Source organism: Dreissena polymorpha, chromosome 1 (assembly GCF_020536995.1).
Source record: "Dreissena polymorpha isolate Duluth1 chromosome 1, UMN_Dpol_1.0, whole genome shotgun sequence".
Lineage (NCBI taxonomy): Eukaryota > Metazoa > Mollusca > Bivalvia > Myida > Dreissenidae > Dreissena > Dreissena polymorpha.
This window is the reverse complement of record NC_068355.1, coordinates 164,822,142-164,840,051: the sequence shown is the minus strand read 5'-3', so window position 1 is coordinate 164,840,051 and position 17,910 is coordinate 164,822,142. Positions and strand designations below refer to the sequence as shown.

At 37.7% G+C, this 17,910-nt stretch overlaps 1 protein-coding gene across 19 annotated transcripts in view; it reads left to right on the top strand.

The window, feature by feature from the left end:
- The window catches only part of LOC127859027 (E3 ubiquitin-protein ligase HUWE1-like), a 187,591-nt gene that overhangs the window by 23,576 nt on the left and 146,105 nt on the right, over positions 1 to 17,910 (top strand). For 3 of the 19 annotated variants that reach the window (XM_052396422.1, XM_052396431.1, XM_052396417.1), the window contains exons 4-15: positions 394 to 513; positions 1,190 to 1,350; positions 2,439 to 2,580; positions 2,848 to 2,925; positions 4,210 to 4,335; positions 6,844 to 6,943; positions 7,785 to 7,885; positions 10,871 to 10,932; positions 11,210 to 11,298; positions 13,382 to 13,462; positions 13,980 to 14,065; positions 14,388 to 14,489. In XM_052396422.1, the coding sequence (XP_052252382.1) occupies positions 394 to 513; positions 1,190 to 1,350; positions 2,439 to 2,580; positions 2,848 to 2,925; positions 4,210 to 4,335; positions 6,844 to 6,943; positions 7,785 to 7,885; positions 10,871 to 10,932; positions 11,210 to 11,298; positions 13,382 to 13,462; positions 13,980 to 14,065; positions 14,388 to 14,489 (1,248 nt within the window). The other 16 variants (XM_052396510.1, XM_052396509.1, XM_052396508.1 and 13 more) reach the window with 16 other exon arrangements.

Below are 17,910 nucleotides of genomic sequence, written 5' to 3'. Positions count from 1 at the left end.
GATGTTGCTGCATACGTGCTGATTCCCAAACCTCTAATTATTTTTACTCTGGAGTTAAATTCATGAGAATTTTGTGAACGTTGCCTTACAATCTTAAGAAAAAACGAACATACATATCACATTACATTTAAAATATGTTTAAAATAAATCATTTATTAAGAATAACCTTTGCTCATGGTTGATGCATTTGTAAATATGCCATCAACATTGATTGGAATGTGAAATAGTATTTTGTGGGCAGATATCAATTAATAGAAATGTATGAATGTAATAAAAACCCAAGCCTTTTCAGTCAAATTTTTTAATGATAGCTATTTAGTGTTATATTTGAAGTGTTTTACATCATGCTTCATCTCAAATTGTTTCCAGTTATTTTTGAACGTACACTTTTAGTGTGAGCTCTACCACTGGAGTGATGTGCTCGACATATTTGATGATGTTCTGGCCAAGGCATGTAAGAGAGAGACGGAGACCTCATGGGTGCTCGAGTGTGATCGGCCTGAGAATGCACAGGTAGGCAAAGGCTTCCCTCAGCCAGATGGGGATTGTATTCCCATGATATTTGTTATGGAAAAATTGTATATCCTATGTTGTTTTTTATTTACATTTCAACAGACAGATTGTATGTCGATGATATTTTGTTTGTGAAAAATTGTATTTCCTATGTTGTACTTTATGCCCCCATATCGATTGATCTGGGGTATATTTTTTTTGGCCTGTCTGTCTGTCATTGTATGTGTAAGACTGTGTGTCTGTCACTAAACTTTAACCTTGGTCATAACTTTTGCAATATTGAAGAGAGCAACTTGATATATGGCATTCATGTGTATCTCATGGAGCTGCACATTTTGAGTGGTGAAAGGTCAAGGTCATCCTTCATGGTCAAAGGTCAAATATATGGCTTCAAAGCGGCGCAATAGGGGGCATTGTGTTTCTGAAAAACACATGTCTTGTTTAAAGTTAAATATAGTCTTCATAATTTATTTCATTCAAAAGTAATAATGACTTAATTATTTCATTTTATATTTATAGATTACTATATTGATTATCGTGTTTTTGATGAAAATTTACCATTTATGATTTGTTTATAAACGAGAAAAAATACAGTGAATGTTGGATGGGAATGAATTGATTGTCATGGCAGGTGTATTTTCTATGCAGTTCCCTGTATTTTGTTGTCTCGTTTTAGTTGAAGAGGCTGCTACTGCAAGTGCTGGTGTTCACGTCGACACTGATTGAGCACAGCTTCTCCCGCCACTTATACAACTCCATGGAGCACCTGACCACCCTGCTGACGTCCTGCGATATGACGGTTGTCCTAGAAGTGCTCAATCTACTCTATGTATTCAGGTGTGGAAATCATGAGAGCATTAGTTATAAAGATGCTGAAGATAAGCAGATGTTGAAACTAATTTTCTTCTGTTTGGAGGTTCATTTACCCTAAAATTACTGTTAAAACTCAATGAAAGATTTCTAGATTTGGGCCGTGTTATGTGAAAAGGGGGTTTAATGCATGTGTATAAAGTGTCGTTACAGATTAGCCAGTGAAGTCCGCACAGGCTTATCAGGGAAGACACTTTGTGCCTTAACTGGATTTTTGCTAAGAAGAGACTTTCTGTAAACAGAAAAAAACAACACAAAAGCAGACAGTGTAGTCCCTGACTAGCCTGTGTGGACTTTATCCCATGTTTTTAGTAAGAGGTCCAACTTTATCACATGTTTTCGGTAAGAGGTCCAACTTGATCACATGTTTTCAGTAAGAGGTCCAACTGTATCACATGTTTTCAGTAAGAGGTCCAACTTGATCACATGTTTTCAGTAAGAGGTCCAACTTTATCACATGTTTTCGGTAAGAGGTTCAACTGTATCACATGTTTTCAGTAAGAGGTCCAACTTGATCACATGTTTTCAGTGAGAGTTCCAACTTGATCACATGTTTTCAGTAAGAGGTCCAACTTGATCACATGTTTTCAGTAAGAGGTCCAACTTTATCACATGTTTTAGTAAGAGGTCCAACTTGATCACATGTTTTCATTTAGAGTTCCAACTTGATCTCATGTTTTAAGTAAGAGGTCCAACTTGATCACTTGTTTTCAGTAAGACGTCCAACTTTATCACATGTTTTCAGTGAGAGTTCCAACTTGATCACATGTTTTCAATAAGGGGTCCAACTTGATCACATGTTTTCAGTGAAAGTTCCAACTTGAACACATGTTTTCAGTAAGAGGTCCAACTTGATCACATGTTTTCAGTAAGAGGTCCAACTTTATCACATGTTTTCAGTAAGAGGTCCAACTTGATCACATGTTTTCAGTGAGAGTTCCAACTTGATCACATGTTTTCAGTAAGAGGTCCAACTTGATCACATGTTTACAGTAAGAGGTCCAACTTTATCACATGTTTTCAGTTAGAGTTCCAACTTGATCACATGTTTTCAGTAAGAGGTCCAACTTTATCACGCGACTGAGCACAGAGAAGAAGCAGGGCCTGATAGTTCACCTGACTCATCTGGCTGAGAGCTGGGGGGGCAAGGACAACGGCTTTGGACTGGCTGAGTGCTGTCAGAATGTACAAATCACGGTAGGTTATTAACATGATTTATTTTCATTTATCTTACAGTACATAATCTGGTAGAACATGTCTGAACAGAATGTATTTGTTAATATTTTTTGGTAATATGTCTTGCTAATAAAGGAATTAGAACTTAAAACAATATTTCCAGTAGTTATTTGTTCTTTTTGAGCCACTGCTAGTGTTTTATGGACCAGCTACACAAATCTTCTGTTAATATGTATTGCATTTACAAACAGGGCTGTTGATTGAATCTGTTGCACTGTTGTTTTACAGGAATTCCCGGCCAGTGCTACCACATTGCATTTTGAATTTTATCATGAAAACACAGACGAGAAAAGCACTCCAAGGAAGGTAGGTGGATAGTTATTTGTTTACTGCTGTGTGTCCCCAGGCCCCCCACATTTTGAAAAACACTTTGAAGTATAACACACGTTAACAGTCCCCAAAACTGGCTTTGTTTTCCTAAAGTAACATTTCTAGTATTAGACATGAATTACAGCAGGACAAATCAGTTATTTTAATGCCCCTGAAGGAGGGCATATAGTGATTGGACTGTCTGTCCGTCTGTCCGTCACACTTTGCGTTTAGGTTTAGAAAAATGCATAACTTCTATGTAGCTTCAGATAGCAATTTCATATTGGGCATGCATGTGTATATGGACAAGGCCTTTCCATACGCACACAAATTTTTACCTCTGTGACATTGACCTTGAACTTGGGGTCCGCGTTTCGGTTTCGAAATCTGCGTTTAGGTTTCGAAAAAAGCTCATAACTTCTATCAAGCGTTTATAGGGGCATAAGTCATCCTATGGTGACAGCTCTTGTTTGTTATATTTTGCTGTAATTCGGCCCTATTCCTAATCACAAGCAGTATATATATTTTTCCCAAATGACTGATTATAATCCCAATTAAAAGTTCCATTTTTATGCCCCCTGAAGGAGGGCATATAGTGATCACACTGTCCGTCTTTCTGTCTGTCCGTCACACTTTGCGTTAAGGTTTCGAAGAATGCTCATAACTTCTATGTCCCTTGAGATGTAACCTTCATATTTGGTATGCGTGTGTATATGGACAAGGCCTTTCCATACGCACACAAATTTTGAACCCTTTGACCTTTACCTTGAACAGAAGGGCCCGCGTTTAGGTTTCGAAATCTGCGTTTAGGTTGGGAAAAATGCTCAACTTTTATCAAAGCGTTTTGCAGGGGCATATGTCATCCTGTGGAGACATCTCTTGTTTAATTAATTTAAATAATGCCAAATGTTCAGTTCATTTCCTATCAAGCTCTTATGAGTTAAACCTAAGCAAATATAATGTTAAAACACTTATTCTCAATTTGAGTATTTGTAAGCAAAAAAAAACGACAGCAAGGTAATTTCTCAATTGAAGTCAAAACTACGTGATTTTTCTCATTCCTAAGGTCACCAAAATGGTGAAAAGAAAAAACTGCAAGTAAATTGAATATAGTCTCATTGAACACAAACAGTCTTAACATATTATGATGTAGGAAATAATATGAAAAAAGCACAATTCTATTGTAATTGAATATGGTTGAAAACATGCTTATTTGCTGTCTGATACAATAATGAACAGATTTTTTAGATTCATGTAAATTGTATCTTATATTTGTTTCAGGGGACTTCAAATATAGTGACATCAATTCATGTTGAAAATGTTGATAAACTGAGTGAACTTCCGTCCCAGATTATGGAAAACATTATTGCAGCAAATGACCTTCAGAAAATGCCTCCCAAGAAACAGGTAAGCCCAGTTGTATAATTGTTGATATAATTAGTTTTTATGTATTTCAAAGTTATTGAGGTCTTTCCCCACCTCTTAGACAGCAGTATATAAGTAAGGACCAGTCGTGGGTCACAGCTCTGCTCCCTGTCATACTAGAAACTCAAGATAGTTGGGCCTCATTTGGAATCATAAATGACATTTTCCAGGTTTGTCATATTTTAATAAACATTAAAATTGGATGCTGTGCTGTATGTGTGGGATGGGGGTGGAGGGGGCTTAGAACCTGGAGAAAAACCCCAATTGTTAGCTGTGGGGACAATTAAGCAAACTCATGTACCAGGAGCGAGAAGCAATTGCCTGGTTTACAATTGATTGTATCAACCTTCGGCTAGCAGGACAGCCGATTGTCAATATTATTGTGCCCTTTTACCGGTATATTAACATGTGAACTCAGATGGGAATTATACATTTTTAACCCACGTCAGTTAAAACTCGGTATCTAAATGTTTGTCCTTTGTTATTTTTCTGTACATTCATAAAATTTAAGATTTGTTTTATGGATTAACCTCTTTTAATCACTTAATTGTTATTGATAAGTTTCATTTTTATGCCCCCGGTAGTTTGGCATATAGCAGTTGAACTGTCCGTCAGTCAGTATGTCTGTCAGTCTGTCCGTCCATCCGAAAAAAACTTTAACATTGGCCATAACTTTTTTAATATTGAAGATAGCAGCTTGATATTTGGCATGTATGTGTGTCTCATAGAGCTGCACATTTTGAGTGGTAAAATTTCAAGGTGAACATCATCCTTCCAGGTCTAGGGATCGAAAAAACAAATCCAAGGGAAGTAATAAGTTTTAAATGGACATAATTATATGACCTGCCAAATTATATATTTTTTAAAAATAAATCAAAGTGGCGCAGTAGGCGGCATTGTGTTTCTGACAAACAAATCGTGGTAAAAGGTCAAGGTCAAGGTCATCCTTCAAGGTCTAAGGTCAAAAATACAAATCCAAGGGAAGTAATAAGCTTTAAAGGGAGATAATTATTCAATATTGAACATAGCAACTTGATATTTGGCATGCATGTGTATCTCATGGAGCTGCACATTGAGTGGTGAATCTTCAGTCACGGTAGTGGCTTTTAATTATTTGGTATTTAAAAATAGAGGGTGGCTTTTAATTATTTGCTACTTAAAATAGAGATTTGTTAGAGACAATTATTTTCAAGGGAAGTAATTTATATAATTATAAATCTCATATTATATATTTTCTTACCAAGAATTTAACTTCTTTTCACAGTTACTGTACACATTTTTTATTTTTAACCAGGTTTTCCGAAGGAAAAAACTGGTTATTAGATTGGCGAATGCGGGCGGGCTGGCTGGCGGGCTGGCGGAATAAGCTTGTCCGGGCCATAACTATGTCGTTCATTGTCAGATTTTAAAATCATTTGGCACATTTGTTCACCATCATTAGACGGTGTGTCGCGCGAAATAATTACGTCGATATCTCCAAGGTCAAGGTCACACTTTGAGTTCAAAGGTCAAAAATGGCCATAAATGAGCTTGTCCTGGCCATAACTATGTCATTCATTGTGAGATTTTAAAATCATTTGGCACATTTGTTCACCATCATGGGACGGTGTGTCCCACGAAAGAATCACGTCAATATCTCCAATGTCAAGGTCGCCACGACTAAAAATAGATTAAAAAAAAAAACAAAACTTACAAAGGGAGTTAATTTTTTTAGTCATTTCAAAAGTTCAGTTTGAGTTTTCTCCCTTTATCAGATTTTTTTTTTACAATGAAAGCCTGGTTTTGTGACAATTTTGTCCCTTGTTATTATTTATAACTCAAATGAATGATTTGTCAAAGGTTTTTTTTAAATGATGTAATTGTCATTTCTTTACTGTACTAATTTGTGAATGGTAGGGTTCATTACATACCTCTGGACTTATGTCTATAGGTACATGATGAACTCTGGCTATGATCTCTTTGATAAACCACAGGCCTTGGTTGTCAGTTATGTCTGACTTGGTCATTTTGACTGTCTACAGACCCCCCCCCCCCCCCCCTCCCCCCCCCTGGTTGGATTGGAGAAAATCCAAGGGAAGTAATAAGCCTTAAAGGGAGATGATTTCTATACCTGCCAAATGATAAATAGAAATTTTATTTCAAAGTGGTGCAGTAGGGGGCATTGTGTTTCTGACGAACACATCTCTTGTTTTAATGAATTTGTAATCCTTTTAGATAAATACTTTATACATGAGTCGCACTATGGGAAAACAGGGCTTAATTTATGTGAGTAAAGTATCATCCCAGGTTAGCCTGTGCAATCCACATTTATGGCAGTGTTTGTTTAAAAGAACTTTTTAATAAAAAATCTAGTTAAAGCGGCATGTGTCATCCCTGATTAGCCTTTGTGGTTTACTCAGGCTTATCTGGTACGACACTTTATGCACATTTATTAAGCTTCGTATTCCCAGAGCGCTGCCCAGATATGTTACCTCCTGTTTGTTTCTACAGACTTTATTGTTTACCCACATTCGGCTGGCCAATCTGTTCTCCAAGTACGAGACCAGACTGCAGTGTGTGCAGGCCAGACTTCACTCTATAGCCATACTGGGTGAGTGCAACTACATACATCTCTAAATCCATTATCCCTTTCCCGCTCAGAAGCAAAGTTAAAATGGTTTTGTGCAAACAGCATTATAAAAATGAAAGATTGCAAATATTTTTCACAGGGATTGAGGAATAAGAAGAGTACATTATGGAATTTACCCCCAAAGAATACTGTTGAATTTGCGTATTTAGCACATCTTCTTTTCAAAAAGTAATCTCCTCCTCTCTGACTTCTCATAAATCACAACTTCTGGGACTCCTCATAAATCACAACCCCAAGGCTTATTTCTAAAGCACAGCCCCACAGACTTTTCCTAAATCACAACTTCTGGGACTTCTTCTAAATCACACCCCCTCTGACTTCTATATCACACCCAAGCCTAAATCATACTGCTCAGACTTCTTCTAAATCGCACCCCTCACACTTCTCCTTTATTACACCCCTCAAATTTCTCCTTAATCACACCCATCACACTTCTCCTTAATCACAACCCTCACACTTCTCCTTAAATCATAACCCTCACACTTCTCATTAATAACACCCCTCACACTTCTCCTTAATCACACCCCTCACACTTCTCCTTAATCAGACCCCTCACACTTCTCCTTAATCACATACCTCGCACTTCCCCTAAATTACACCCATGCCATAGAGAATGCATCTAGGAACGTAATTTGTGCTACTTGAATATGGAATTTCATCATCAGATTTATCATAAACATTCAGACATTATGCGAGTCCTAAGAGTTCCATGAGCGAATAAAAGTGCTCTAGACACCAGTCTTTGACAAAATGTACCTATAGGATAGCACTGTTGAGCATGCTATATGTTGTCTGGTTGCAGTGTACTCCAATGCCATACAGGAGAACATGAATGCCTTACTGTATCCAGGCTTCATAGAGGAACTCGTGGACATCATCGAACTCAAGAAAGACAATATTATGGTAACATTCACGTTTTAACTTGTGTGTTTTAGTGGATATTGAAAAATCATCAACTGATATACCAATTGACCGAAGTACAAGATTTTATCATTAGTAAATGAGAAAGACAGGACATAATTGCTTAATGGACTTGCCTTTTTAGCTCATCTATTTTTTGAAAAAAAAATATGAGCTAATGTCACCACCTTGGCGCCAGCGCCGGTGTCGGCGTAAAAAAAAGTAAAGAAAATTTTCAAAGCGGCGTTCTCTTGAAGCTGCACATTTTGAGTGGTGGAAGTTCAAGGTCAAGGTCATCCTTCAAGGTCAAGGTTATCCTTTAAGGTCATCCTTCAAGGTCAAAGGTAAATAAAAAAAGAATCAAAGCGGCGTTATTATGAAGCTGCACATTTTGAGTGGTGGAAGTTCAAGGTCAAGGTCATCCTTCAAGGTCAAGGTCATCCTTCAACGTCAAAGGTAAAAAAAATTATTAAAAAAATTCTATGTGGCTTTATCATGAAGCTGCACATTTTGAGTGGTGGAAGTTCAAGGTCAAGGTCATCCTTCAAGGTCAAAAGATTTTTTTTTTATTCAAAGCGGCGTTCTCATGAAGCTGCACATTTTGAGTGGTGGAAGTTCAAGATCAAGGTCATCCTTTAAGGTCAAGGTCATCCTTCAAGGCCAAAGGTCAATTTTATTATTATTTCAAAGCGGCGTTCTCATAAAGCTGCACATTTTGAGTGGTGGAAGTTCAAGGTCATTCTTCAAGGTCAAGGTCATCCTTCAAGGTCAAAGGTCCAATTTTTTTTTATTCAAAGCAGCGTTATCATGAAACTGCACATTTTGAGTGGTGGAAGTTCCAGGTCAAGGTCATCCTTCAAGGTCAAGGTCATCCTTCAAGGTCAAAGGTCAAAAAATAATATTTCAAAGCAGCGTTCTCATAAAGCTGCACATTTTGAGTGGTGGAAGGTCAAGGTCATCCTTCAAGGTCAAAGGTAAAAAAATAAAAAAAAATAAAAGTGGCGCAATATGGGGCATTGTGTTTCTGACAAACACATCTCTTGTTTTTTTCAAACACTGTAAAAAACACAAATATTTATTTTTATTATTTTATTTTTGAAATACTGTCCAACCATCCCACCCAAGAATCCCCCCCCCCCAAAAAAAAAAAATATTTTTTTTTTGCATTTTTTTGCATTTTTGGAAGATAATGTAATAAATGACCACACCCCCACACTATACACCCCTCTCCACTCCACCCCTCCCTCCTTTGTGATTGAAATTGAGATAGGTCCTTACACCTTTAAAAAGAACAATAGATGAGCAGTCTGCACCCGCAAGGCAGTGCTCATGTTTCTATATGCACTGACTTTAAAAGACATTATTTTAAGTCCAATAACATATTTTATGATGTAGATATGTTTAAGCTAGGTTATTGGTCATAAATATGTGAATACCCCAAAAAATGAGTACAGACATAGAAATCTGAAAATGTATGAGCCATGCTTTTGGAAAACAGTACTTAATGCATGTGTGTAAAGTGTCGTTCACGCAGGCTAATCAGGGAAGACTTTTTTGCTCACGAACGGTGGCATATAGTTTTTTAACTGTCCGTCCGTCCGTCTGTCTGTTTGTCAAGTCAGTCAGTATGTTTGTTTGTCTGAAAACTTTAACATTGGTCATAACTTTTGCAATATTAAAGATAGCAACTTGATATTTGGCATGTATGTGTATCTCATGGAGCTGCACATTTTGAGTGGTGAAATGTCAAGGTCATCCTTCAAGGTCAAAGGTCAAATGAATGGCTTCATAGCGGCGCAGAAGGGGGAATCTCTTGTTCTGTTTGACCCGATTTTTAGCTCGGCTGTTTTCGGAGAAAACCCGAGGTATTGTCATAGCCAGCTCGTTGTCTGCCTTCTGCCGTCCGCTGGCGTCGTGCTAAAACTTTGACATTTTTGCTCTAAAATCAAAGTGCTTCCACCTACAACTTTGAAACTTCACATGTAAATGCACCTTGTTGAGTTTTTGGGTCACTATGTCAAAGGTCAAGGTCACTGTGACCTCTAAATTAAAAAAAAAGAATCTGACAAGCTTTCATTTATTCAAAAATGCACACACAGCCGAGCGTTGGCACCCGTTATACGGTGCTCTTGTTGTTAAGAAGAGACTTGCCTTAAAGTAAAAAATTCCACAAAAACAAAAGTGTGGTCCTTTATTTGCCTTTGCAGACTAGGTTAACCAGCAATTAAACTTTGTGCACATGCATTAAGGCCAGATTTCCAAGAGCGAGGCAAAATTTATTGTTGCTATAGATAATTGTTAGAAGTATGAGCAATGATTTAGTATTAATTTTTATACCCCCACAAACGAAGTTTAGGGGGTATATAGGAGTGAGCTTGTCGGTCTGTCGGTCGGTCCGTATTAAATGTCCGCTCTCTGATTCAAGTTGTTTTCATCAGATCTTCACCAAACTTGGTCAGATGTTGTATCTTGATGATATCTAGGCCAAGTTCGAATATGGGTCATTCCGTGCCAAAAACTAGGTCATGGGGTAACTGCGTTTTACACATTCATCATGGTGTCCGCTTTATAATTTAATTAGTTTTTATCTGATCTTCACCAAACTAGGTCAGAAGTTGTATCTAGATGATGTCTAGGTCAAGTTCGAACATGGGTCATGGCAGGTAAAAATCTAGGTCATGGGGTCACTTAGTGCGTTTTAAACATTGAGCATGGTGTCCGCTCTCTAACTAAAGTAGTTTTCATCCAATCTTCACCAAACTTGGTCAGAAGTTGTATCTATATGATGTGTAGGTCAAGTTCGAACATTGGCCATGCCGGGTCAAAAACTAGGTCACAGGGTCACTTAGTGCGTTTTCAACATTGAGCATGGTGTCCGCTGTTTTTTGTGAAGACAACATGCAAAATATTCTGTGTCAATGCGGCATGTGGGGGTATTCGTCACATCTGTAACAAAGCTCTAGTAGCATTTGGTGTTTTTAATTACAGGAAATAAAAAGTGCTGGTTTGAGAACATTGACTTCAATCATACATCTAGAGAGAAATCCCAAGTAAGATATCGAAGTTAAAAAGATAAATCATACCGTATGTCAATAGAAAAGCACAAATCAGATTTCAAGCTCAACACTTTATCTTTAAATTATGTTTTAACTAAATGATTATTTTATTTAGAAGTTAATTTTAATAATTTTACGGAAAATAAAATATTGCCATTTAAAAAACTGCTTTGCATATTTAAAACTGTTAGTTTATGACTGAAATTATATCCAAGCAAACTATCCATGTATTGATGATCATTGGTATATGTTCCCTCATTTTCGTTTGCAGACTAAGTAACATTGTGGATGCTACTGGTGCAGCCTCCTACCACGGCTTCCTGCCTGCCCTAGTCAGAAACTGCATACAACACATGACCGGTAAGCCCTAGTCAGAAACTGCATACAACACATGACTGGTAAGCCCTAGTCAGAAACTGCATACAACACATGACGGGTAAGCCCTAGTCAGAAACTGCATTCAACACATGACTGGTAAGCCCTAGTCAGAAACTGCATACAACACATGACTGGTAAGCCCTAGTCAGAAACTGCATTCAACACATGACTGGTAAGCACTAGTCAGAAACTGCATTCAACACATGACTGGTAAGCCCTAGTCAGAAACTGCATACAACACATGACCAGTAAGCCCTAGTCAGAAACTGATTCAACACATGACTGGTAAGCCCTAGTCAGAAACTGAATACAACACTTGACCGGTAGGCCCTAGTCAGAAACTGCATACAACACATGACTGGTAGGCCCTAGTCAGAAACTGCATACAACACATGACCGGTAAGCCCTAGTCAGAAACTGCATACAACACATGACCGATAAGCCCTAGTCAGAAACTGCATACAACACATGACTGGTAAGCCCTAGTCAGAAACTGCATACAACACATGACCGGTAGGCCCTAGTCAGAAACTGCATACAACACATGACTGGTAGGCCCTAGTCAGCAACTGCATACAACACATGACTGGTAAGCCCTAGTCAGAAACTGCATACAACACATGACTGGTAAGCCCTAGTCAGAAACTGCATACAACACATGACTGGTAAGCCCTAGTCAGAAACTGCATACAACACATGACTGGTAAGCCCTAGTCAGAAACTGATTCAACACATGACTGGTAAGCCCTAGTCAGAAACTGCATACAACACATGACTGGTAAGCCCTAGTCAGAAACTGCATACAACACATGACTGGTAAGCCCTAGTCAGAAACTGCATACAACACATGACTGGTAAGCCCTAGTCAGAAACTGCATACAACACATGACTGGTAAGCCCTAGTCAGAAACTGCATACAACACATGACTGGTAAGCCCTAGTCAGAAACTGCATACAACACATGACTGACTGGTAAGCTGCAATAATATGAGCAGCTGTCTGGAAAACTTGGCTTAAAGCTTTTGTGAAAATTGTCCCCCCCCCCTTTTGCAGTGTACACAGGTTAATCAGGGACACTTTCCGCTTTTAATTAATTTTTCATACGAATGAAGTATCTTCTAAACAAAAATTCAGTAAACACGGATAGTGGTGTGTTTAATAAGCCTGTGTTGACTTTAAAGGCCAATCTGGGACAACACTTAAGGAACATGCATTGAGTTGCATGTTTTCAAAAGCGAGGCTCATACAGTGGACTTGAAAATTCTACTGTGATTCATACTTAGTAATGAACAGGTTGCATCTCAAAAATAAAGTATTGTGTTTGCCATTTTTATGCTCCCCCAAAATTTATTTTGGGGAGAGCATATAGTTGCCGCTTCGTCTGTCTGTCTGTGTGTCCGTCCGTGCACAATTTTTGTCCGCGCTATTTCTCAGCAACTAATGACCGGAATTCAATGAAAATTCACTACCTGGTTCTAGGCCCAGGAAACGGACTTGAGAGCTTTTATATAAGCCTTAGGCTTTCGATGCAATCGAGCTAAAATAAGTAAGTTTAAATTAAAGAGTAAGGGGGGATCAACTTGTCATTTGTTGCCTACATCACGTGTTGTAGAATTATAGAGCAATCTGCAACTTTTGACATTAGAGTATTAAGTACCTATTGGAATCTGTTTGTTTATGGAATCATATTTTATTATGTATTAGTTGATAGAAATCATATTGTTAGTTTGTTAAACCTTTCCCACTCAGAGGCAAAGTGACAATGACTATGTGCAAACAGCATAAAACCAGAACAACCTGCGAGTAACTCGCAGTCTGTTCAGGTTTTGTGCTCTTAGCTTTCATCAGTATCTAAGGTTTAGAAATGAAGCCTTTAAAACTTGAATCTAGTAAGAAAGGTCTTTAATTAAATGTAACTTTCTAAGGGACTGGAAATGCGTCAAAATATGTTTCTGAGTGGTAAAGGGTTAAGTATTAATATTTAACGTTATGTTCTTTTAAAGTCCAGTACCAGAACATTTCCCCCTGACTGTTTACTGAGCCCCAGTGTTATTTTGCATTTCAGAAGGGGACATGAAGGCCTTTCCCCAGTCCTATGCAACAGCTCTGTTCTCTTTCCTCTACCACCTGGCCAGCTATGAGAATGGTGAGTCTCTTGAAGTCATTACCTCAACATAGTGACCATTGGGATAACACAGTACCGTTTGCTGTTCTAGATACCAAAATATTCTTAACAGGATAACATTAAAACAAATTGCAACGATTTGTTTCAATCTGACTATTGCCACAATCATTTCACTTTTCATCAGAGGTTTAAAAGGGTACTTAACATAAATGAGCCTCATTTTGAGAAAAGGGTGAATAGATGTGAAGGAAGTTTTGTCCTAGATGAGCCTGTGCAGTCTGCGCATGCTTATCAAGGATGACACATTCCACTTTGATTGTATGTTACGTTTAGGGGAAGTCTCTATTTAGCAAAAAATCAATTTTAGGCCGAAAGTGGCGTCCTTGATCAGCCTGTGCTGACTGCACATGCTAATCTGGACTGACATTTTACGCACATGCTTTAAAGCCTGTTTTCCCAGAGCTGTTTGTTGTTGGCTGTGTGTTTACAGGAGTGAAGGCTTACATGTGTGTGTTTGATGTGAGCTGTGTGTTTACAGGAGTGGAGGCTCTGGTGTCCTGTGGAATGATGGAGTCCTTACTGAAAGTCATCAACTGGTTCGGCGTCGGACACGATCACATCACCGTATGTATCAGCTGCTTTAGTCTTAGTGATTGAATGCAAAATCCCTCTTAAAATATCATAACAACATAGAAAACCATATGATACATTTGTAAGGATTCAGGACATTGAAAGTTAGTAAATTAGGCATGAAGCATTTTTCCACAAAGCAACTTGATAACAGAACAAATGTAACACCCCCTCCCTCCAAAAAATAACACAAAAAAACACCACCAACAACAACACAAAAACAAGAAAAAAAGTAAAATTATGTCAAGCAAATTGAAACAATTTTCTTCAAACATCCCGTTAATAACTTGTAAGCTTTCAGGCTTGGCTGTTTCAGTTTGCGACTCGTGCTGTGAGAGTAGTGGACCTGATCACCAACCTGGACATGGCGACCTTCCAGACACAAGGCGGTCTACAGTCATTCATAAACAGGCTTGAGGTATACAGCAGTAAAGAATGCTGCAATGGTCTCGTAGTTTATGGACTGTATCAGACATTATTTTAATGGTCTGTTAGTTTCTGTATTGTGGAGAGGAGCATTGCTGCAATAGTCTCTTGTTGTTGGACTCTGGAATAAAGCATTGCTGAAATGTTCTGTTAGTTTATGGACTGGGGAATAAAGCATTGTTTCAATGGTCTGTTAGCTTATGGACTGTGGAGTGGATCAATGCTGCAATTGTTTGTTAGTTTATCAGTGCTTTCCACAGGATTTTTGTCATACGCCCCGGGGCTGATAGGGGGTGACACCCCTCCCGACGTTGATTTTTTTTAAATAAGCGTGTCAATTGACGTTCTATGGTGCGTTATAACTCAAAGAAAAACAGCGTCAAACGACGTCATATTTGGTGCGCTATGACTCCAAGAAAATCCCCCAGTCATTTAACACAAACCTTGCCATTTTTCTATAGTATCAAATAAATTTTAAATAAATGACTATAGATTTGATGAAATATTTCCTCTGAACAGGCGTCAATCCCCTGACGTGTTGTGTGCTTGTTAAAACGCTCAATACACCAATGCTCACCCAAATGACGCGACGTTGTACATGTGGCATAAATTTTTGAGCTCTTTTAAATTGAGAAAAAGATTCGACACAAAAAAAATTTGCACTGCTAAGTAACTGGCTAAGATTTATGTGGCAATTACATGTATCGTCTTTTCCAAAGAACACGCGTAAATCGCCTGACATGATGTTCATGTTTTTATACAACACAAAATACATCCACACTTTCCATGCGACGTTCTACATGTCTGCATATTTTTCGCGCGCTTTTTCTTGATACAAAGGATAATACACTGTTTATTTGACGCTACAATTTGTTAATGTCGCGTAAGCATTAAAATTCGGAAGCGTGTTTCGGATTACAAATTGATGATGCTCATTTAAAAAAACCGAACGAAACATTTACAATTGTGCGTTATAAATTCAATGATAATTTGTTAAAGCGCATTAAGTGTCGAAAAAACGAGGTGAATCAGTTCTATAAATGGACATGATGAAATATACATGTACTGGAATTAAATTGTTATCGCATAAATTGTTACCCGGAGTTATTTGCACAACTTACTCGCCACAAGTAAGTAATTGCTTACCACTTGCAGTTAATTTCTCGTATTAATTATGTGTCACACGGAGCGTATATAAAGTCTGTGTGTGTCACAAGTAACACTTGTTTACAGTAAAAAGGTGTGATGATGATGCCCGAAAACGTCTTTAATGTTCTGTTCTAGTTACCGGTTTAATATTACATGAATGGTACAACTTAATAATCAAGCTGCGATATACTCTTACTTCGTGTCTGACGACAGTCGATAGTTAACCCCGCCCTCATAAGCATTCGCGTAACCGATTGGACGATGAACATCACAGTTTGACGACCGGAAAGTTACCTGAGAGTTTCCTGTAATACATCATTGTCAGCATATATGACTGTGTTATGTGGTTAGAATACGGTAATCGATACGCGCGTCATGTTATCTCCTATCAGTGGATTATCTATGACCCCATGTGGTGTTTATGGCGATTACATGCGAAAGTAGGTACAAAGTGCTCTTTTAAAACAGGGAATATTGATACACTGATAGAGAAACCTTGATTTTTTTTGACATTCTCCACTTTCTGTTACTGAAAAATAATCGGAAAATTTCAAGCGCCCCTGGGACTATAAAATGGCCTGTGGAAAACCCTGGTTTATGGACTGTGGAATAAAGCATTGCTACAGTTGATTTTCTGGAATGTGGAGTGAAGTATTTGATTATGGATCTCATGAATCAGTATAAGTTATAAAACCAAGTTCATAATGAAAACTGTTTACTTCATATTAGAAGTGTAGCAAGTCTTACAAGCCAATAAATGCAAGTGTAGCAAGCATTGCAACTTAACAAATATATTACCAAATTCCATACAAATTACATGATTAAATAAACGAAGCTAGAAATACACGATTTAAATAAACGAATCTCGTGACAATCCACTGATTGTTGCTTTTGCTAAGTATTTAAAAATCTGAATCAGAGCCCATTTAAATGATTAAGCCATGCTCTGTGAAAAGGGGGTTTAAAGGGGCCTTTTTACAGATTTTGGCATGTTTTGAAGTTTGTCATTAAATGCTTTATATTGATAAATGTAAACCATAAATTTTAAAAGCTCCAGTAAAAAGTCAAAAATAAAATTTAAAAAATGAAAAAAGTAGCTCACAGCAGGTCTTGAACCAGTGACCCCCAGAATCCTGAAGTAAAAACGCATTAGCCAACTGAGCTATCCTGCCAAGCTTACACAAGAAGGGTATTTTATACGTTATATAAGCAATTTTCGTAGTTCACAAATTTAAACGAAAAACAACAGAACTCTCCAAATTATTCAATCGTTTCGCGTTGCAACGCTTTATAATTTTTAGGTTTTTAAATCATCAAAAGATGCATATAATGGCTATATTAGACCATGGCAAATGTTCAGAAATACTGTTGCCTCACAAATATCATAACTAAACAGAAAATTTGCGAATCTGAAACAATTTTTTTCAATTTTGTCAATTTACTAAACCGTAAAAAGATCCCTTTAATGCGTGTGCAAAAAGTGTCGTCTCAGATTAGCCTGTGCAGTCCGCACAGGTTGATCAGGGACAAAACTTTCCGCCATAACTAGATTTTTTGCCAAGAAGAGACTTTCTTGAAACAAAAAATATTATTAAAGCAGAAAGTTTCGTCCCTGGGACAACACTTCAGTATCTTAGGGTTGGACATGAAACCTTTGAAAGTTAAACTTGAATCAAGTAAGAAAGGTCTTAATTATGATTTTCTAAGTGACTACAAAGGTGCATTTCTGAGTGGGTAAGAGTAAACATAAGGAGCTTGAGTTTCATTAATAGACTGTTCTCAGTCTTTGGCGTGTGTAATCTTTCACTTTAGGTATGCTATACTCTTCCCATGAGCACATTGTCCATAGTGTTTTATGGAGTAAATATATAGCTAAAGGAATGTTCCAGAAATCAAGCCTGGTAGAAAACTGCTAGGATCAAGTCTGGAAGTACATTTTAGTTTTAATGTTGTTGCTGTTTTCAGGGTTCTCAATAAGAGCTGGCCGCTGGCCAAATCGGCCATTTGAAATCAGATTTTGGCCTGTTGAAAATTGCTCAGATTTGGAAAATCTGCAATTGACTTTTTGAAATGTGCGTGTCTTTTCTGTAATTTTGCTCCTATTTGCTATTAAGCAAAGACATCGCTTCATTATCTCCCTTAACGCATTACAACAACAACAATGAAAAGTCGCATATCAGGATCGGTCAAAAAGTAGTAAAATATTTTGACGTTCCGTTCATGACATGTTGAGTTAAAATTTTACAAAAGTAATAAAGAGCTTT